This window comes from Otolemur garnettii, unplaced genomic scaffold, assembly GCF_000181295.1.
Source record: "Otolemur garnettii isolate 467f Iridium unplaced genomic scaffold, OtoGar3 scaffold00057, whole genome shotgun sequence".
Lineage (NCBI taxonomy): Eukaryota > Metazoa > Chordata > Mammalia > Primates > Galagidae > Otolemur > Otolemur garnettii.
The window spans coordinates 7,401,476-7,423,729 of record NW_003852452.1 but is presented as its reverse complement, the minus strand read 5'-3'; the positions used below and the strand labels follow the sequence as shown (position 1 = coordinate 7,423,729).

The following is a 22,254-nucleotide window of genomic DNA, read 5'->3' as shown; positions in this document are numbered from 1 at the left end:
CCCCCCGCGCCCTCGCTCGCCCCGCGCGCGTTCCTAGGGCGCCACCTCTTTGCGACTTGCTCACTTCTCCCGCAGGTTTGCCTCGGAGCGTGTGAACATTCCTCTGCTCGACTTTCAACTCGCCTCCAACCTGCGCTGTCCGGCCAGCATGCCTCCCCGGCCGTGAAGCCGGGCCGCCGCCGCCCCTCCGCGCCGCCTTGACCCGCCCTCGCTGCCACCTGGCCCTCCCGATCGACGACACACGCGCTTGAAACTTGTTCTCAGGGTGTGTGGAATCAACTTTCCGGAAGCAACCAGCCCACCAGAGGAGGTAGACAGACAGCTATGTATATATATGTGGGTCTCGCTACAAGTGGCTCTGGGACAAGAGGGCCTGGTTCGGAAAGAAGCTGACTTCTTGGGGGAAAACTTGCTTCTTTTAGAAGGAGGTTAGTCCTGTTCCACGAATTCAGGAGAGCTGCTGGCCAGATTAATTAGACATTGCTATGGGAGACGTGTAAACACACTACTCATCATTAGTGCATATATAAAACCATTTCATTTTCGCTATTATTTCAGAGGAAGCGCCTCTGATCCCCACCGCCCCCTTTTTTGGTCTCTTTTTGCCTGTGTGGTTTGGAAAAAGCAGTCAGAGTAGCTGGTTCCTAAATAAGTAAGTGCGGAGAGGCTCCAGATAAAGTATTTTCTCTTCTTTTATTTTCTTATTTTCTTTTATTTTCCTTTTCTTTCCTTTGCAACTTTGGGAGATGCCTTTGATGTGGAAGAGGCTGTTTGAGAGCAGGCTAGGAAGGGGAGCGGAGTAGTGCCAGGAGATGCAGAGTTCGGACTGACACTTGGGTTCCTCTCCACTCTGTTGCAGATCCCAAGCGCCAGAGGATATGATGCTGCGGAGACTGGTTCAGCACTGGAGCGTCGCGGTATTCCTGCTGAGCTACGCGGTGCCCTCCTGCGGGCGCTCGGTGGAGGGGCTCAGCCGCCGGCTGTAAGTGCCCCATCCTCCCCAAGGCGCCGGGTTAGGGAGGCTATTGGGACGGGCTGCCAGGCTGGGACGCTGCCGAGGGCTCGCAGCGGTCAGATGCTGCTCGCCCGAGGTAAGAGAAAGGGGCCATCCCGCTACCTACCTGGGGCCGAGCCCGGGTCCTCAAACTTAGCGGAAGAACTGGTTGAACTTAAGGGGAGACAGTGAAAGAGACAGATTTTATGTGTGTTTGCATAAGAAGGACAGTTTTACAGAATCTCTTCTTGGGAAAGATCCTCTGCCTCTAGTAAAAGAAAGGATTACTTTGAGGACCCGGGAAGGTTTTCAAAATCAGAGGAAGCTGAGGGATGGGGGTAGGGGGAGACATATGGTCTGTGCGCTCGTGTATATACATACTGAATGTGGGTGGCAGCTTGTGTATGAAAAGCAAACTCCTTGCATCTAATTTTATTATGAATGACATAATTTTAAGCATATAAAGTGGGACCATATTACATAATGAAAGCGTATTATATAATAAAATAGTAACAACTTTGCAGTGGCACAACTCCAACGGTGGTATTGATACAGTTCAGGAACGCTAGAGTGTTTGATTCCAAAATGAATTTTAGGTGTGGAAACATTTTTCTCTTGGAACTATTACTAACAGTTCTTTAATCTGGAGTCAAATAATATTTGCATTGTAGACTGGAAACTTGTATTTTGGCATTCTCATGTGGTGATTCTTTTAAGGATAATGTTGACTTCAAAATAATCACACGTCCAAGTACACCAGAGAAATATCGCTATGTTGTAGGACCGAGAAAGTGGAAGAGTGGTAGAGAAGGAGTAGCTTGGTAATCTTTGGACCTAGCAGTTCATTAATGTGTGTGTAATCCCATCTTTGGGTGCTCTTTAAGCTGAGGACTCAGTGTTCCAGATGGGAGCACTTCAAAGTTTGAGGGCTGAGAAGACTTTGACTCTGGAGAAGGAATTAAGGAGCCCTTTTTACACTGACAATAAAAATAGCAATATCTAATATTTACAATCAGGTTCCTGGTGCTTCCTTGTAAATTCCCAAGGGTGTACAAAAAGGCAACTGTTTTATATGTGCCCTTAGTCTATTATTAAAGCAGAAAATCCTCAAATGAAATTACTTTAGACATGTCTGAACCTTGGCATCAAAATGAAAATCTATTATGAATCTCCTAAGGCAAATTGTGTAGAACATTGTACTGAAGATAAAGCTGCATTGTATTCTTCAAAGTTTTGCCGATGTATTTCTGAAAATTGTCTTCAGACTTTTTGCTTGTTTTGAGACTTGTGTTAAATTCAATAATTGAAAGTCTGTATGTAAATATAGACAAACACTGATTTTAAAAGCACACTTAAAGGCTGTATTTATTTGGCTAAGAAATGCTATCTTGGAACACAGCCAACTTTTTCTTTAAAGTTGCTTAAGAAATAACCTGTTTTCTCTTTTGAGAAACAGTAAATGAGCCATGATTAAATCCATAACTGTGGCATAAAAATACTGCTGAGCAGTCCTAAAGGCTATTTTTAACTCTTTCTTTGTTGCACCTTACACAATACACATCAGAAACCATTTAGCAGCCAGCGACTGTTATAGTTTTGTTTGTGGGTGAAATATAATATTGTAGTTAAACACTCACACTCAGCAGATGGTTATAAAACTACCACAAAACATTCTCATAGTTAATGGGTAATAGATCATCACATTACAACCATGGTTTTTCATGGAGGCTGAAATCATCAGTAGATGAAGATGTTTCATCAAATTATTATAGCCAAATGGAGTTTAAAAAAACAAGTCATTATATTTGCATTGCTGCCAAGTAACAGTAAATTTTGTGTGCTAGACAAAACATTAGTCTACTATTACACTAAATCAAGCTAGCTTCTTGAAAGAAATTTTAACATATAATCAAACCATGTTACTCCTCAATTTTCATACAAAGTGTTAAGAAACTGCTTTAAAAGTAGAGTTTGTTTTTTTTTAACCAGGTGCTAACTTCTAAGGGAGAGGAAACGACTATAACAGTAAGATTTCTTAAACCATACAAAGGAGGCAATTATAAATTGTCAATCTTCTGAATCTGCTAGTCCAAAAGATGTTAATTAATGGAGCTAGAGCATGATGGAATTGGTTATATTGCAAGATGAGGCCTCTGGGTGTTATCGTGCAGATAAACAAGGCTCTGGACAGGTGCCTATCTCTGTATTTAAGGGAGAGAGGGAACCCCAGCAGATTCAGAAATCCAAAACATCATTGGCTGATTTGTTTGGGAGCCAGACTGGGTCTACTCCACTTAATGAGAAGCGTAACTTTTGACTGAGTCATTTGGGTTGGAAGGGACTTCTGGTGAGTCATCTTAACTCTAACACCCTAACCCTGTCTCTTCTATGTACCACAAAATTTTTCTTCTCAAACACAGAGTCCTTCCTTAGTAGCCCAGCATCAGTACAAGCATGCTGCTTCTTCCTGTGCTGGAAGAGGAATTTCCATCACTACTTATGCCTTCTATTCCTTGATGGTTTCTTGGAAATGAATCCTCCCTGAAAACCCCCTTGAGAGTGATTTTTCTTTAAAGAGGAAGAGATATATTTTGACCAAATTTAGAGTTATCTGTGCTAAGGATTTTCCCCAAATTTTTACAAATTTTTTTTTGTCAATAATCAAAGGAGAGCATGATGCATAACATACTTGTTTTTCCATTTGGGAGCTTAAGTATATAATAAATGCCACAGTGTCAACCATTGTGCTGTGTAATGTTTACAGACAAATTAAATAACGGAGTATTATTGAGGCCATATTTACAACCTAAATATTTCAGAGTTATCTCAATTGAGAAGCTCCTCGATTTGAATTTATTACTCACTATCGATGTATATCTAGTTTTTATGGGTTAGTCATTTATTCCTGTGTAAGTTTATGCCTCATTTTGGAAATAAATAAAACATTTTGTGGGCCTTAACCTTCTTGATGATGAAGATACTGTTATATTCCATATCTCCTAATGCAATTTCCCAGAGATTCATTCTTCACAACATTTTAAATACAGAAAGGCTTTGAAATACTAAGTAAACTTGTCTAACAGCATTTCAGATTTTATATTTAAGAAAACTTGTTTTCTAATATACTAACAGTTACCCCAAAAGGCAGATCGAAAGCTTTGTCCTTCACGAGAGATGGACTATTTTAAACTAGATAAAATTGGGCCATAGTGTAGGCTTTTCATAAAATTGAAGGACAAAATGATTACTGCATTTCCCAGGAGGACCATCCTGGGAAAGTGCAGCTCTTGAGTTGGGAAGGGATGGTGACTCATAGTTGACAGGCTGGCCATGATGACAAGCCAGAGGGGGCATGAGCAATGGTGGCTTGATTAGAACAAACTAACCATTAAAGTTTGGGCTTTGCGTTAAGCTAGAATGGGCTATATTATCCATTTGGAGAGCAGTACAGATGGAGAGGGTATCTGCCAGGAATTGAGAAAGAAAGAAAAGCCTGAAATACTATGAATTATCACTTCTTTTTAATGTGACATTCTGCTAAAAGATACTTATTAAACTGCAGTGCTTGTGAGATATGCAAGTATATCAGTCCTGTGCTTTTAAAATGGTATTAGAGAATATAAATACATTGTACCAAAGCCCCAAATTTGTAGATTATTAAAAGTTTCCAGAATACTTACTATGCCACAGAGTAAGTGAATTTTAATCTAGTCACATGTGGCACCTTCAAAAAGGAAGAGAGACTCCTTCATGCCTCATTTCAACCAGGCTCCTGTTAAATTCCTTTCCATGAAGTCATGTCTTTTTTGAACAAGCTACATGGCTTAAAGTCAGTCCACACACTAAAATACTAGAAGGAAGCTGGCATTCCTGCTAGAAGGGTTGGAGAAGTGATGACTGCATTTTCATCTCTTCCTCTCTCGTTTGACTCATTCCTCCAGTGATAATCCAAACTCGAGGAATCCCAGCTCCGTGGATTTGAGGGGCCATGGGCTTGGTCTTCAAGGAAAGTGATGAATTTTTGGACAACTGACCCATTGTTGTGGTGGTTCACCACGATTCACCCCATGCCCTGCCCTTCTTGTTCCCTCCACAGAGGAACATGTTGAGACTTTAGCTTTGGCAAAAAGGTTGAGGAAATGAAGAGCGACCTTGGTTTTAGAACCAGAAGACCTTGTTTTGGGAGCCCCAGCTCTGCCAATTCTCATTGTGTGAACGGGAGCAAGCCATTTAATCTATCTGTACTTCACTTTCTGCAGGCATAAAATGGGATAATAATCCATTTATTACTGTCGTATTTCTGTAAGGAGTTAAAGAAGTTATGGTAACAAAAGCAACAAGGGACCCAGACACCATTGTGTCAGGGAGGCAAGAATACATGACACGGAGCTCTGTGAAATATCCTTACATGTTTTTGAGGATGAGCCAATGGGGCGAGCTCTTCTTACTGTAAAATTGGAGTTAGGTAAGAAAGAATTGAGGCAGGCACAATATGGCTGATTAATGTATGCTATCCTTAAATATAGTTAATAATATTCACACAGAACAATAAAAGAATACGTACTGGAGCAACAGTCGGAGTGTCATCAAAAAACTGATAATCGGTTTATTGCTTTTCACTGTATTTTTCAGTAGAGTGCTGTTCAAATAGAAAATTGCTTCTTATTTGTTCATGGACATATTTTAAGATAAAGAGAACAAGTAAAAAAGTGAACTTCTTGGTTATTAAGGATAATAGTTAAAAATTGTTAATATGAAGTATTAAGGGTAATAGTTAAAATTGTTTTAAAAAAAAACAACTTGAAGCACAGAAAAAATAGAATGATCCCATTTAATTTAAGCACACAAAGAAACCCATTTTAAGGAGACCACCCACTACTTCATAGAAAAAGACATAGGCTCTTTCTGACCGTTGGCCTTCCAATGCAGGTTCTTGGTAGCCGGCAGTCTAAAATGTTCAAGTTCAGCCTGTTAGTCAGATTAGATGGTTTCCTAGACAGGCTTCACTGCTCACTCCATCCTTCAGCTTTTGTTTGCTTTGACTTTTACAGCTTGTTCTTTGAAATTCAGTATTATTATTTTCTTAATGAGGCAACTGTGTGTGTGTGTGTGTGTGTGTAGGCAGGTTTGGGAGAGCACTCAGGTATAAAGCCTGTCTCCTTTTTATTACCCAAGCTGGGACTTCTGGATTTATTACAGCAACAAAACTCTGAAAAATGTGAATTGATGCTCAGTGGTTTCTTGTCCATTTCTGAGCATAACCGAGGCATGGCATTTGAAATTGGGAAGGGAACACAGAAATCACTGACTCTCGCCCCTCCCTTTCATACACAGGAGGCCTGAGAAGGTTCATGTTCCCACCAAGGTCACAAACCTATTTAGTGGCAGAACTGGACTGGGAGCTGGAGCCTCCTAAGGGCAGCTCTTTGCCTCCCATAGGTCACTCTCCAGTACAGCCGGCTGGCCACCCTTCCTTGGGTGTCCCATAGTGGACCAACTAGAAAGCTACAGAAATTTACTTGTGTCTTTGTTGTCTCTACCAAGAACTGAAATGTAACTGTTTTCTTTCCTTCCTGCTGTTTCTTTTTCTTAAAGCAAAAGAGCTGTGTCTGAACACCAGCTCCTCCATGACAAGGGGAAATCCATCCAGGACTTAAGACGTCGCTTCTTCCTTCACCACCTGATCGCAGAGATCCACACCGCTGAAATCAGAGCTACCTCGGAAGTGTCCCCTAACTCCAAGCCTGCTCCCAACACAAAGAACCACCCAGTCCGATTTGGGTCTGATGATGAGGGCAGATACCTAACTCAGGAAACCAACAAGGTAGATGCGTACAAGGAGCAACCGCTGAAGACCCCTGGGAAGAAAAAGAAAGGCAAGCCTGGGAAACGCAAGGAGCAGGACAAGAAAAAACGGCGAACTCGATCCGCCTGGCTAAACTCTGGAGTGGCTGGGAATGGGCTAGAAGGGGACCGCCTGTCTGACACCTCCACGACGACGTGGCTGGAGCTCGATTCACGGTAACAGGCCTCCTTGGCCCGCAGCCTCTTCCTCGTGCTCTCAGCTGGGTTCGGGAGCCTCCCTTCTGCCTTGCCCTGGATCTTCTCCCTTCTATCAGTCTCTACCCAATTCAAAAGCTGATAAAACCAAGATAAGCCAGAATGTTGTCTGCCTTAAAGCAGTGTCCCCGACCCTCCACACACACCACAACACACAAACACAGGCTAGAAAACTACAGAAATTTACATCATCACAACCCCCGACACCAGTTCCTTAACACTCTACCAAATAATTTCATTTCTTATTCAAACTTCAGAAGCTAGAGACCATCTTCGTAACTTGCTGGAGGGGAGTATTTATTCTCCCGCCCTCACACCCTGGCAAACTTTCTTGATAGTTTTTCATCTCTTTCTGTTTTTCACTTCGAGGGAAGCCACTGAGGGATTTGATATTGTCTACAAGCACCTCAGAGTGCTACTCTGACCGTAAACAGTTCTGAGCCATTTGTACTTTTGATTTAAGTATATTTAATGAAATTTTAAATTTATTTTAATTTAAAGAAATTGTTTTTAAACACGTGCTTTAAGTTTGTTTAATAAATTTAACTCTGCTCTCTACCAGCTCATGGAAAAGAAATGGTTTCTGAAAAATGTTCAGTATTGTCTTGGAAGGATAGAAGTTTTTTTTCTCATGTATCCATCTCCTTATTGGCAAGTTGAAATAATTTTTCTAGGGTAGCGCAGGAAGAATGATAAAACTTGACATTTATGGAGATTCGTTATCCTTAGCTCACAGATACGGTTAATACTGACTCTCCTGGACATTGGGATCAACACAACATCTTAGGTCTGCATTTATTAAAGTTCGCAGTCTAGGGCAAGTGATTCAGTCTTTCTAAGACTCACTTTTGTCATCTGTGAAACTAAGATAATAATTGTATCGACCTCAGAGAGCTGGGTAAAGACTAGATGCGATTCTATATGAGATAAATGCCTGGCAGAGTAAACGCTCAGTAAACAGCGGTGTATTTCAGACCTCGTTCGGATTGTACCATCCATCTATCTATCTTATCTAGCTAGCTACCTATCTAGGGGCGAGGGTGTTTCTGTGAGGCACGAAGTAGGGGGCAAATACTTAATTTCACTGTATAAAATAGGCAGCCAAAACACTCCAGAGGTAAAGGACCTGAGCAGCTCTGGGAATTGAAATAGGTATCCCACGCACTGGATTAATTTCTCCATTTCCTGATGCTTAGACTATGTCAGCACTGCTTTTTCTGCATGTATTTCCATTGCTGGGCCTTATTTTATTGTTTACTTTTCAGTACAGCACTTCAGTGGGGCGTGAAAGAGGAAAACAGCACAAGAACACGTCATAGGCAACTCATGATCTCATTACTTAAAAGAGTCCCCCGTTACCTCTTCTTTCCTCTGACTCTGTAATTAAGCCCAGACAGAATTACGGGGTGATATTTCAAAGAGCGTTTAGAGCTATTTACCATTATTTCTCTCTTTAAGTTGACAAACCCATCATTCGATAGCATATAAAATAGCAGTTACATCAGGTAAGAAATACAGTTTCAGGAATCAATGGGCAAGTGGCACGAGCAAAATCTATAGTACAGTGAATGGCCCAGCTGCAAACACAGTGGATCTATTAGGGGTAACAAACCCTAGAAATTCTGGCTCACAGAACATATTCACTGTGTTTTAACTGCACATATTTATAACACAAGGAAAGGACCCTACTTTGTTGCCAAAACCTATTTTTAGCCATTGTTTTACTATATATGTATACATATATATGTATGAATTATAAAAACAGACATAAATAATTTTTATGGTATTCATTCATTAAAAATTTGCTATGCTCTGTAAGTATCTGGAGAATTGATGAAAATCAATACTCATCAATTCATGTGCCCCAAGCTACCCCTAAGTTAAAGTAGGCTTAGTAGGCAGTGGCCTAATCAAATGCAGACCTAGGACTAAAAAAAACAGACGGTTTCTGCATTTCCTTTCTCTCCCTTGTTTGTGAGGGACATTCATGGAAAGAACTGTTTGTTTGGCAGCCAGATGTTGGCATTCTCCCAATACAGCCCGACAGAGGTGCAGGGGAGACTGGAGAAATTTTGGAGCATATTGATGAGAATGTATAGGGCCATGTGAATTTTGTGATCCAAATAAAATCTTTTCAGAATAACTGTTTTAAAGTTTTATGTGACCAATCTTTCATTAATGTCCTCTCCCTTCGTTTTCTTTGTATTATACAATGATCTGAGAGGTCAGATACGAAGGCAAGCCTGAATTTTATTATAATATATACAGTATTTTTTTAAAGCAACTACTGAGGTAAAATTATCTGTTTCCGCTCTCATGAACCATTTGGTGGAAAATATATAACTTTCAATTTGAGGAATTACATTTTAGAATTTTTGATATTGGAAATGAAAGACCCAGGTAGAGTAGGATTCATTTATTGGAAATTATATGTTTCACCTTGGTAAATATTGATTTAGAAAAATATAGTAAGCTTCTCAGTAGTCCAAACAGTTAAGTTTCTAAAGTGTTGTCATAAACCCACATATGTCAATGACAAACATACTCATACACTTTCAGGTCATGTTATATGGTTTACTCGGGTATTCCAATATATGACTTTGTTAAAAGAAAGGTCACAAGGACGGGAAGCAAACACAGTGTCTGGGCAGGGTGAGATAAAAGACTTTTCATTGGTCCTTTAACCTCTTTTTTCTTTCTTTCTTAGGAAATAATATTTCAAAATAAGTGTTCATTCTCTCTTTGCTTGTGTTATTCTTAAACTCAGTTTGCTAAATACCATTTAGTACAGAAACATTTAAAAATGAGTACAGTACACAAATTATTGGGATTGGGGACCATCTTTTTGGCTTTATTCATAACATCCATGCACAACTATCCACCAGCTAAAATTTTAACATTGAATTCTTCTTTCTCTGTAGTTAGGAGGTATTTTAACATTCCAACCAAAACCGTAGGTAAAGGGGTTAAATCTTTAAGACATTAAAACACTCATAATGTTCAACTTGCTTTTCTTTCTTTAACCTCCGCGTGCAACTTCCAAATTGTCAAGCCTTTGCTGTTTTGTAGGTCTCACACTCTTACCCATATGCCATGTAAAACTCTGCCCGTGACTCTGGCTGTCAATCCAATGGCACAGCCAATCCAGTTTCATTCTACAGTTGTTTCCTTAGAAACGGATACATCTTCGCTGAAATAGACCACACAAAGAAAAGAGAAAGAGAGAGAAAAAACTCTGCCAGCCCATCTTAAATTATTGTCAGTATACTATTTAGATAGGTTAGAGAAGGTGTCCATCCCGAGTGGTACCTGATTCTAAGTAACAAAGCAAACGCTGTGATGTAAAATACTGCCATTTTATGCTTCCAAATCCATTTATGCTTAGTTAGTCTTTCATTTAAAATAGACTTTCCAATTCCTAATGAAATAATCTATTGAAAAAAAAAATCAGCAAAGTGAGAGACAAACGATCCTGTTTTAGCTTCAGCTTTGAAAACTAAAATTCAATAACGAGTGTTTAAGGACAACTAAAGAAATAACAGATGTCAGCATATCATCAACTAGACATGCCCTTTTTAACTACACATCCTTCCAGCCTTTACCCACAGTCCCTTGCGCAGCCCTCACCACAGTCCATTACGCTGGCGAGAAATTGACCAAAAAAGAACCTGAAGCAGATCTACAAAGCTTGGATGGCCTAAGTCAGGTGTCACTGGGGAATAAACTTCTGAGTGAGCTGTATGTTATGATGGATGGCCCAGCCTAGCCTTATTTCCAGGTTCTCAAATTTGTCCCTTCTTTTCTCCAACTTGCCAGCTGGCAGCTATGGAAAATTCTCACAGGGTCTCTTTTTTTCTGACAGAGCATAATTAGAAATGCAGGCCCTTTTCCTCTCTGCTCTATAGTGATCATCTAGTCAGGTTGAGAACCCTCCCTGTAGCCGAAGTTCTAGAGAGTCAAGCGGATCCCACAGGTACCTCCTGAAGGAGACACTTAGAAGAGTCCCCTGCATCTCTTTCCACTGTGATTCTGCATTCCTTAATTTACAGCCTTTATTTGAGATGTCTCTTCATTTGTAAGGAAAATTAACCTGTTTTCTCCTCTTCTCTTTCTTCTTTTTGCAGGAGGCATTGAAATTTTCAGCAGAGAACTTCCAAGGACATATTGCAGGATTCTGTAATAGTGAACACATGGAAAGTATTAGAAATATTTATTGTCTGTAAATACTGTAAATGCATTGGAATAAAACTGTCTTCCCCCATTGCTCTATGAAACTGCACATTGGTCATTGTGAATATTATTTTTTTGCCAAAGCTAATCCAATTATTATTATCACATTTACCATAATTTATTTTGTCAACTGATGTATTTATTTTGTAAATGTATCTTGGTGCTGCTGAATTTCTATATTTTTTGTAACATAATGCACTTTAGATATACATATCACGTATGTTGATAAATGACACAATGAAGTGTCTCTATTTTGTGGTTGATTTTAATGAATGCCTAAATATAATTATCCACACTGATTTCCCTCTGTGCATGTAAAAATAGCGGTATTTTAAATTTGTAAAGAACGTCTAATAAAATATAATCTAATTACATCATGACTCAGAGGGTGAATTATATTATTTAAGATTCCTAGTAGAAGGAACATGAGCTAGTTTTTTAAGCTCTATTTGAATACAATCTTAAGTTTAATATGTTTATACTGGTACATATTCCAACATTTCCACATTAGCTTTTAGTTAAAAAGCGCTTAAAGTTCTTTTTGCCCAATATTTTAGTTCCAGTCAATAGCGTGGCTGAACTACCTAGACATCATTTTATAAAGTATGTTCAATATGAAGTGCAGACAGGGGCAGGCAGAAAAGAAGCAGAGAGAAGTCAAGAGAAAGGATCAAAGAAACTTAGTCCAGAGAGTAAGCCAGAGTTAAAAAAAAAAAAAAAAAGAGTGGAGGGGGCAGGCCCCGCAGAGGGAAGAGCCTGGTCAGGGACTCAAAGGCCATAGATAATTTTAACCAAAACAAAGTTTAATTCTAGAGATCTTGCTCTTGTGAGTAACAACAATTATAAGCATAAAAGAGCTACCTGAGAATTCTGCCAGTTAAGGTTCCTACCCATACAGCTCAGTGGGTCAGACACCGTCCACATACACCCAGGCTGGAGGGTTCAAACCCGGCCTAGGCCAGCTAAACAACGACAACTGCAACAACAACAACAAAAAATAGCCAGACATAGTCTCAGCTACTTGGGAGGCTGAGGCAAGAGAATCACTTAAGCCCAAGAGTTTGAGGTTGCTGTGAGCTGTGACGCCACTGCCTTCTACCGAGGGCAACACAGTGAGACTCTGTCTCACAAGAAAAAAAGGTTCCTACCAGAGAAAGAAGAGAGACTCAGGTTGGGGAGATGTGTGACCAAAAGCTCCAAAAGGTGAAGGTTGCTTTCCTGTGATCGCACAGTTCCTGGAACTCTGTAACGCCACATGGAATCCCTTTTCCATTTTGAATACCATCCTAGTCGTTCCTCCCTCCATGTTCAGATGAAAACGCAAACACATTTCCTTTAGTTTTTTCTTTAAGTGTTTGCAACTTAGGACATTAACAACAACAACAAACAGAACAAAAGACCTATAAATCAAGCAAGCACATATGTAGGAAGTGTTCTATGAATACCTGATATCCTGTCAATGCCTATTAAATGTTGGGGGGGTGTACAAAAAAATTAAATGCTTGTAAGACACTTTCACTCCAATAGGGAGGCTATTTCATATCTATACCTGAAACAACTACGTGCTAAGCCATCTAAAATTGTATGGATGTCTCAAAATTGGAAATTAAAAAAACACAGAGACAGGAGACTAATAAGGGCTGGGCATGAGTGGGATTATGTTTCTGGGAGCAATAAGCTGAAATTGAACTTGAGTCCCAGAGCCCTCAAGAGGGGACTTTTATTTTATACTTTTTTGGTAAGAATTATAAACCTACATTATTAGTAAGCAAGTAAGAGAATTTGGGCTTAGCTTCACTTATGTATTTGCTGGAAATGGCTTTTACACCTAAGGAATATTAATAGTCACAAGCTAATGGTGCGGGGTGGTCTGGGACATGCACAAACAAACCAATCCTTACCCCTCCCCCATTGGTATGGGACTGTAAGGTCAATACTCAACATGTATGAAGCAAGTAGTTTGGAATGCCTTAAAACCACATTTGGCAAAACTCCGTCTGAAATTCTACATCTTAAGTAAGATTGCGTCAAATCCTTATAAGATGTTTAAATACTAGCTTGGCGAATACTTGGCTATTAAGGCAGGAAAGCATCACATTCACCTTTAAATGCAAGTCATATTTTAAGCTTTGCTTCACAAGTCGCCTTCTCCTTGGGAGGGAACTCGGGGGTTTGTAGCTGTCAATTTTTACCCAAGCCTCATTGATACGCTTATTGCCCACAGTCACATCTCTAGCAGTGACAAAGAGGAAAATCACAGGATAAGAGATGAAGTGTGGAGATAAAAGAAGCAAGAAAACTTTGGGGCACGATAATGTCCTTTTTCATGAAAGAAAAACTGAAATACATAATATAAGAAGTGTTTCAATGTAAACAAAGTCTTAGTAAGTCATGCTCTACAAGAATATAGTTCATCCTTCAGTAGTGTTTATAAAGCAGGAACGATCTACGTAATGGCAATTTGGACCATACGTTCTGGAATTAAAATAAAAATCTGTTCATCTTCATGTTCTATTCAGACAGAATTTTGAGATCTATGGATGTTATGGAGGCCACCTTCAAAAGACAGGTAGTGACACTCAAGTGTGAAGGCCCTGTTCCTGTCACTTGTATTTTCCCGGCCATCACGGTAAAACACGTGTTTATGACTTAACTTCAGAGCTGCATTGCTATGAGCTAAAATCAGGGAAAACATTTAAAGTCAATAATGACAACTTCCTGCTACAAAAAGGAAGGAAGGAGTGACATCTTTTTTGCTACAAAAATTAGTTTGAGATATAGGCCATGTTGATTCTGAGAAAGAGGGAGAAATTTTCTTGGGAGAAAGTATAAACACAACCTTGATGGTTAAAAATTCAGCTGTAATTTTTCATTACCTTTTCTTTGCAGGAGTTGAGCAAAGCAGCAGTTTAACTTCCTGTATCTCCTGTTCGAGGACAAAGGAGTCAATCTTTTGAAAATTCAGAGGGCTATTTCTGATATACTTCATAATGGATGCAACAAGAACACCAATGTCAAGTATCAGCTCCATGCTTATTTTATAGTCGATTCATTAACTAAACACTAAAATACGATTTTAAGAGATACCTACACGTGCTTAAACAACTCAAGTATGGCCTTTTGTTAAAGAAAAAAAAATTCCAGAATACTTACACCATCACAGCATGTTCACTTTTGGGTAATCTAGAATTTAATTTCTGAGTATCTGAAGTTCTGAGTTGAACTGCTATTTTTTTCCCCATTTGGTGACAAAGTCCAAAGTCCATGTGTGCACTTTTTATGGAGAATTCGAAGAAGGAAGTGTTCCTACTAAAGCCAGCACTCCTTCCTCACAGAAAAGGTAAAAGATATTCCAAGTACAAATTGGTCATTTCCTTTCATGTCATCATCCAGAAAATGTTAGGATGAGACTATTATGAAGGATTCTGTCACACAGTGGGATAAAAATGTTGCTGAAAGTTACTCCTAAAGACTCGACTGAATATTTCAGAGGAGGCATTAAACACCAGTGGCTGCTAAGATGCCAAAAGTGAAAGGTCTTACTGCAAAGGTGTACAATCACGTGTCCCAGGTTTACCTCCTTAAGACGGTATTGTTCTGCCTTTTTAATGTCACAGCACACTTGAACCTATAGTTAAACTTCTGTGGCACACTTAAATAGCATTGATCCAAAAAAGAGTATACGTACTGTGCTTTGAACTTCTTCTGAAAATAATTTAATTCATCATCTTTAAAAATGTTCTCGGCACGCCTAAAATCCTCTCACAGTACACCAGGGTGCCGCGGCACACCAGTGAAAAATCACTGGGAGGAGAACTATTCCTTCAAAGTTGTCGTTATTACTTCCCACGGTATTTTGTGAACTTGTTAAGGGCCTCAGCCTTGCTTTCAATATATATCCTCCAACACCGGTTAACAGCGTTAGTACAAAGCAGGTGTTCCAGCAACATTAGTTTCCAGCTTCATCAACTTTAAAAAGCAGAGTTAGACCAAAACTCCGCTGGAGATAGGAGCTGGCTTGGAATTTTGACTATTTCAGATTCCCATGGGATGTCCCTTTCTTCCGCCGAGAACAAGCCGTTCAGAGAACAACTACTCTGAGTTATCAACTGTTCGCCAGTGTGTCTTTTGTTTTTCAGCCTCCGGTTTAATGGGAACTTTTCCAGCCATGTAAGTACAAGAAGTAAGAGGTCTGTGTTGAGTACACAGCAACCTCCCAGAGGAAGGGAGGAGAATTTAAAATATCAGGTTTTCTTCCTATGAATACACTGCACAGAAGTTACCCACAGGGCCCAGTTGTGCAAAAGAGGCACACTGCTATTTGGACAGAAGATTAATGTACACAGTTCTCAAGCAGACCTACCCAAGCTCAGGATGAGAACATTCACATCTCTGTGCAAGTTCCTAATAGGCTCACATTTGCAAGTGCAGAGCTAAGGGATAGGTTTTCAAATTGCATTTTAATTAAAGTTCAAAACATCTTCCAAAGGGTTTTCTGACATTTTCCTCTCAACTGGGAGACATTTATAAATTGGAATAAATGCAAAATGTGTCACCCCTAAAAAATGGATTGTTTTAATGGTGTCCCCTACTCCCTGCCAAATCTACATTGCTTTGGGGCCTGAAAAGCAAAATAGTTAATCCATCTTCCGTTTGAGGAAGGTAATGGATGGTCACAACTCACTAAATTGTCTTTTAAAAACTGCTGGGAAGTAGCTCTTCGGAGTTCCACATTCTACAAAATAAATGCAAATAACAAACCATGCCACATTGGGTTGAGTAACCCTAGGCTCCCATCACTCTTCCTGCTATTCCTTGTGAGTTTTAGTAGAACTCTCTAGTCAATGTAGGACATACAGGAACATAATGAAGAGCTGTCTCACAGCTAACTGGAGATGTGGGAATCTAGAAAAAAGCAGGTTTTGGCTCGGCGCCTATGGCTCAATCGGCTAAGGTGCCAGCCACATACACCTAAGGTGGCGGGTTCGAATCCCCAGCCCGGGCCCACCAAACAACAATGATGGCTGCAACCAAAAAATGGCCGGCGCTGTGGCGGGCGCCTGTAGTCCCAGCTACTTGGGAGGCTGAGGCAGGAGACTGGCTTGAGCCCAGGAGTTAGAGGTTGCTGTGAGCTGTGAGGCCATGGCACTCTACCCAGGGGGATAGCTTGAGACTCTGTCTCAAAAAAAAAAAAAAAGAAAGAAAAAAGCAGGTTTTCTTAGGAAGAAATTTTTTTTTCAGATGACACAGTAAGAGATTCTTCATTGCCATTTTCCCCCAACAATCAGAAGATATGTTTTACAAGAACATTTTGTAACCATGTTATAACAACTATTATGTCAGAATAAATTAGCAGAGTGCCAACCCAACAAATAATGGAGCAAATATAATTTTCTGTCCACTTATTATACTTGTTACATTTACCTAATGTGTACCGTACTCTGTCTCATTTAATCTTTCCAAGCATCTAGTGAGGAAGATAGTCTTTGTCACCATTTTACAGAGGATGTGACTTTACGTAGACAGATGGATAATTTGCCCAAGACCACACGGTTTGTAAGAAGTGGAGACGGAATTCAGAGCAAGCTTCTGCAGAGTCCCTGTGCACCATAGGCTACAAATATTGCAGGAAAGCTTGGTTCACATGAAACATCCTGTAGACAAAGCTATTTTTGTCTTACTGTCAGCAAGTTCAAGGCCATCCCACGTCTGAGATGGTCCTAGTTTGCTTCACTTCTCTGCCGGCCAGTGAGGGCATCATTTTACCAGCTTCTGTCCCTCAGGGCATCTTCTAAGACTGACTGCTGCCTTAGATTCCAGAAAACTCTAAAATGTTCTCTCTCCCCCACACACCCCTTACACACACACACACACACACACACACACGCAGCCAAGAAGGCCAGGTGTTTGCCCAGGCCCATGAATGGGCAGCTGTTGCTTTAAAGGGAGTGTGGCAGAGGAAGGCCAGGGAGCCCTGGCTGGCAGGCGGGCATGTAAACTATACAGAGAGCCACTTTCTGTAAGAAGGCTAAAACAGATTTAAAATGGGACCACCTCAGAGATGAAATCTTTCCCCTCCTGTTACCTCTCAACCTGCTCCAAAACGCCAGTATTCAGTTTTTCCGAGCCTCTCCTCCCTCCCCCCTTCCCCGGGGTATGCTGATTTTCTATGTGAACACTTGGCTCCGAGGCAGAGCAGTTTGACTCCATTGAACAGTCAGAAATAATTTCAGCAGCTAATGATTTCCCCAGCTAGCAGGCGTGTGTGCCCACTGCCCGCTCCTCCAGCCACTGCCCACACAGGGGCCGAGAAGGAGCGTGCCAGCGGCGTCTCTTTTCAGTGGGTTTTCATCTCTGGGTTGACTTTGGGTGACTTATTTATTTATTTCTAAATTACATGGAAAAAGAAGAAAGAAAAAGTTTCCATTGAGATCGACTCGCTTTCGGGAAGAACTGAGCCTTTGGTCACAGGAGGGCGCTGTGGGGACAATGGGCCAGGACCCACGTGGGTTTCAGCTTTATTTTCCATTTGGAAATCAGCTGGGGGTCAGGGGGTGAATATAACATACCAGCTCATGGAGGAGCTGGCTTGACTTGGTTTTGAAAGCACCTTCTGCTAAAGCCGCTTGACTTCTCCCCAGATTCACCTCCCAGAGCCTGAAACTCTTCTACCTCTTTGAATCAATTACCTGTTCTTACAGTTCTATGGCCCTGGATCCAATCGTGAAAAATCCCACCCTGTTCAAGGTGTCTCTGCGTTTTACACTAAGTGAATCTTTTTAAAAGAGGTATAAACTGGTGCTATATTTTATTACCCAAAGGAAAACATAAGTCTTAGGATAATAGTTGAATAGACGTCATTGACTCACTGAGTGGGGGGAAAAGATATTTTAACTTTTTTAGGTAAAAGACCACCATGTCCTTAAAATTAGTCCTCATTACACGTGTTCCAAGAATCACAAAGACTCACCTGCCCAAGCGGGGAAGGCTCCGCCGTGAACGTTTCTATCTGCTATGGATAGCTGCTCTGCTGTCTGACTCTCTTGATAATCACATCCTACGGTCACAATCAAGAGGCAATTAGGGTGAGAAGTAAACGTCAAAACGGATTATTTTTAAAAACAGGCAATCCTGATTCCAGTGTGATCGCTGGCCCACAGTTCACATACTACTTGGTCTTTCTAGACACCACACTGAATCCATAATTGCTTATTTTACCTTTTCTTACTCTCCATACATTGCTAACCTTTGTTTCCCATTGAGATGGTGCTTATCTTGGAGGGTCGGCCCAGAAGCAGCCTATTGCCTGGTAAATATGCATCTCATTGGTTGGGAATGAGTCCATCCCTAGAAAACATCTCATTTGTTGGAGTTGGAAGTTCCACTTACTTACTGTTAATATACACTGTAGTAGAATGCAAATTCCAGTTTCTATTACCTTTTGCTGTTCACTGGGTTGACTGCAGTTATAATGTAGTTTATGGTAGTTATCATGGCAGCAATGATAATTCCCCATGCTTTGGTGTTGCTATAACCAACACTACATAAATAATGTCTATGTAGGACCAAAATTAACCTGCAATTTATAATACAAATCCACAAATCCAAGCTTCTAATGTTTTACATACATGCGATATACTTTGCAGTCATAAAATTGTTCTCTCTAGCTGAGAACTAAGAGCTCCAGAAATGGTTTTAGATTATAATACAGCTATATAACTATATAATCTCCATAGTTAACCACCTCCTTACATTGGCCAGCTCCTTAAGTTGACCTAAAATTCGTAGATCAGACATGCACCCCATGTACATATCAGTACAGCAGACCTAGTTCCTTATGCTAACCACCCTGTATCCTAACACAGCAGAAAGAGAATCAGCTAGCCTTCTGACCTCTTCTTATAAGAAGGGCACTAATCCTGTTCAAGAGAGAGTCAGCCTCTTGACATAATTACCTCCCAAAAGACCCACATTTTTTTTTTTTTTTTTTTTTTGAGACAGAGCCTCAAGCTGTCCCCCTGGGTAGAGTGCCATGGCATTACAGCTCACAGCAACCTCCAACTCCTGGGCTCAAGCGAGTCTCCTGCCTCCGCCTCCCAAGTAGCTGGGACCACAGGTGCCCGCCACAACGCCCGGCTATTTTTTGGTTGCAGCTGTCATTGTTGTTTGGCAGGTCCGGGCTGGGGATTTGAACCCACCACCTTAGGTGTATGTAGCTGGCACCTTAGCCGGTTGAGCTATAGGCACCGAGCCAGGACCCACCTTTTAATACCATCCCACTGGGATTAGGGTCACAACGTATAAATTTTGGGGAACAAAAACATTCAGTCCATTGTACATGGTTCACTACAAATGTTTTGAGATAAACTGTGTTACTCCATTATTTCACTCCTAAGAAACACAGTCGATGGCATCCTTTCTGACTCACTCGTGCAAGTTTCAATGTACTCAGCTTACTCAGGGTTTCATTTGTTTCTGTTCACGTGGATTTTATGTTTTTTGGTTTTTGCATATCTCAAAACTTCCATAATGACCACATGCACCCGTTGCTGAGGTCTTTAGTATATGAGGAGGAGGCATGAAGAGGAGTCTCCTTTTTCGTGAACTAGTTTTGGTTAGGTTCTAGTAATTGGATCTAAAAGGGTTCTGAAAAACAAATCTGACTGCTGACTCGTCCTGTCTTTCTCTTCTTCATCAGCACCATACCTGCTTCAGAGGATGTCTGTGAGCAGCCACGCTGTACCGACTGATCATCTTAAGACCACAGGAATGAGCAGGATAAAAAAAGGGGTAACACACTACTCACATATGTTAAGACAGGTTTAAAACATTAGGCAGCCTCTTTTGAGGTATCTTCTTACCTGGCCCCTAGAATCATAGATCTTTTTGGTCCTTCTGGATGACTCTATCTTCAAACACTGTCCACCACTGCCCCAATCCATTAGCACACTGCAGAATAGAGTCGAGATCAAGACAAACAAGCTAACTATGGAGCTTCTTCAAATCAATCATATTTAGATGCTCCCATAGAAGAGAAGCCCTATGCTGCGTGGAGGAAGAATAAAGAGGGAAAACTCAAGACAGCCAGCATTTAGCTTCTCTTCTGTTGCCTGTGAACAGTTTCCCTGTAAAGTCATGTTTGCAGCCCCAGTTGAGCAAGAGAAAAACCTAGATGATAACCAGCCTCCACCTCTTTAGAAAGCTAGTGATCCATCATTGTTATTCAAGCCTGTCCAGCTCCCTGCAAGATGCTTACAGTTCTTCCATCACAATCATAACTCCCCTTCAGCCAAGCTCTGGCTCTTTGTATTTTCCATACAGAGATTCTTCTTGCTCTGTCTATTAATTGCCTGCTCGCTTCTTTATACTAGTAGCCTGTAAGCTCCAAGAGAATGGTATCTTTTGTTGCACCGCCAACACATGGCATATTCTGACCAGTATGAGATGCTCAGTAAGAATATGCTGAACAGATTCAAATTTGTTAGCTCTGAATGTGTGATCGGTAAAGACAAGGTTCTTCCCTACCTCACTTCTTGGAGGCATGAGCCATGCCTAGCATTATATGTGTGTGTGCGTGTGTATGTGTGTGTGTGTATATATATGTAATAATTAGTAGTAGTATTCCTCTTGGCTTTCCCCCAGAGAGTCTCTGATAAACTCCTCTCTTTAAGGGCACTGATCACCTGGGTTCTGTAAGCTGAATTGCCCACCTCCATCATATATCCATCCATGCAATAAAGTATAGTTTACTTGTTTTCAAATAGATGATATGGCATTTGCCAGTACATTAATTTTGCTTGCAAGGCTATGGTTTCCAAGGTCATTTCTTTCCTCCTTTGTTTTCCTTGCTCATCCTTCTGCCCATATCCTCTGATGAACTGTAGCCTTATGTTGACTTCCTATTACACTTTGAGTCAAACACAATTTTCCAAATATTTCTTTCAAAGGCCTCTCCCAGCTTGACTCGCCCTCTCTAACTGCTTTCATCTCCTCCTCTAACCTAGCCCTCACCTTCCAGACCAACTAAATTTATTGTCATGTGGTTCCTTCCACTGGTTCTTCCTCTCCTGGCTGTGAGCCTTTGCTCAATTTTTTCCATATCTATGGAACAACAACCAAACCACAACTTTCTCCTCTTTAAATCACCGCTCAAGGACCAACTGCTCCCAGAAGTTTTTCCCCACCCATCTTCCAATCCATCAGATCATCACTGACCCAGACTGCTACCACAACATAACCTTGAAATGGCTGAATTTATAAGGATGGTATGGCTGTAGTCCAATTTCTGGCTTACGTCAATACTAAAAGGCCTAATCTCAGTATTAATCAATGTTAAATTTGGAAAGAACCAGAAGAAATGTTCAATAGTCATTTAATCAGCGATATAACATTTAGCGTTTTTAAATGAAGACAATTGGGTATACTTCATTTGAGTTTAATGCCTTTATTCCCTACTTTGTTCTCCAAGGGCTTTGGGAGCACTGACAGTAACATAAAATGCAGTGACAATCAAAAATAAGTATCAAGGTCAGGGAAAATATGAATTAAATAACATAGCAAGATTATGGAGAACATTGGAATGTAAATAATCATGCCATAACTCCTTGGTTATTAAAGTTGCACTGTCCATTTGACTCTGATCTTCTTGGCACTAAGATTATTAAGCTCTATTTTTACTCAACACGTGAAATTAACTCATTGTCTTTGACTGATGTGAAAATTGTCAGGTTACTGGTACTTTCTGGAGTTGATGCAATAGTATAACATAGATTAGTGTTTCCAAAACTCTTTTATGTGAGACATAGTCTCAAAAAACATAGCATAGAAAGGGGTTCATATGTTCAATTTGGGAGGCTTTGAGTAATTCTGCAGAAAAGAATCCTATCTCATCTTATTAAAACACACTACTTTCTAAACTCTCTTGAACTGAATCCCCCAACCTTTTCCCTCCACAATACCTGTCAACACCC

General features: G+C 40.6%; 1 protein-coding gene across 2 annotated transcripts in view; it reads left to right on the top strand.

Moving 5' to 3' along the window:
• Positions 1–11,664, top strand: part of PTHLH (parathyroid hormone like hormone) — a 13,227-nt gene extending 1,563 nt beyond the window's left edge. The window contains exons 2-5 of one of the 2 annotated variants that reach the window (XM_012806777.1): positions 76–310; positions 860–982; positions 6,590–7,015; positions 11,179–11,664. In XM_012806777.1, coding sequence (XP_012662231.1) covers positions 879–982; positions 6,590–7,015; positions 11,179–11,188 — 540 coding nt within the window. In that variant the 5' untranslated portion in view covers positions 76–310; positions 860–878 and the 3' untranslated portion in view covers positions 11,189–11,664. Of the gene's footprint in view, positions 1–75; positions 311–373; positions 653–859; positions 983–6,589; positions 7,016–11,178 lie in introns of those variants that run through there. The other variant, XM_003792478.2, reaches the window with a different exon arrangement.
• The last annotated feature ends 10,590 nt before the right edge of the window (positions 11,665–22,254 follow it).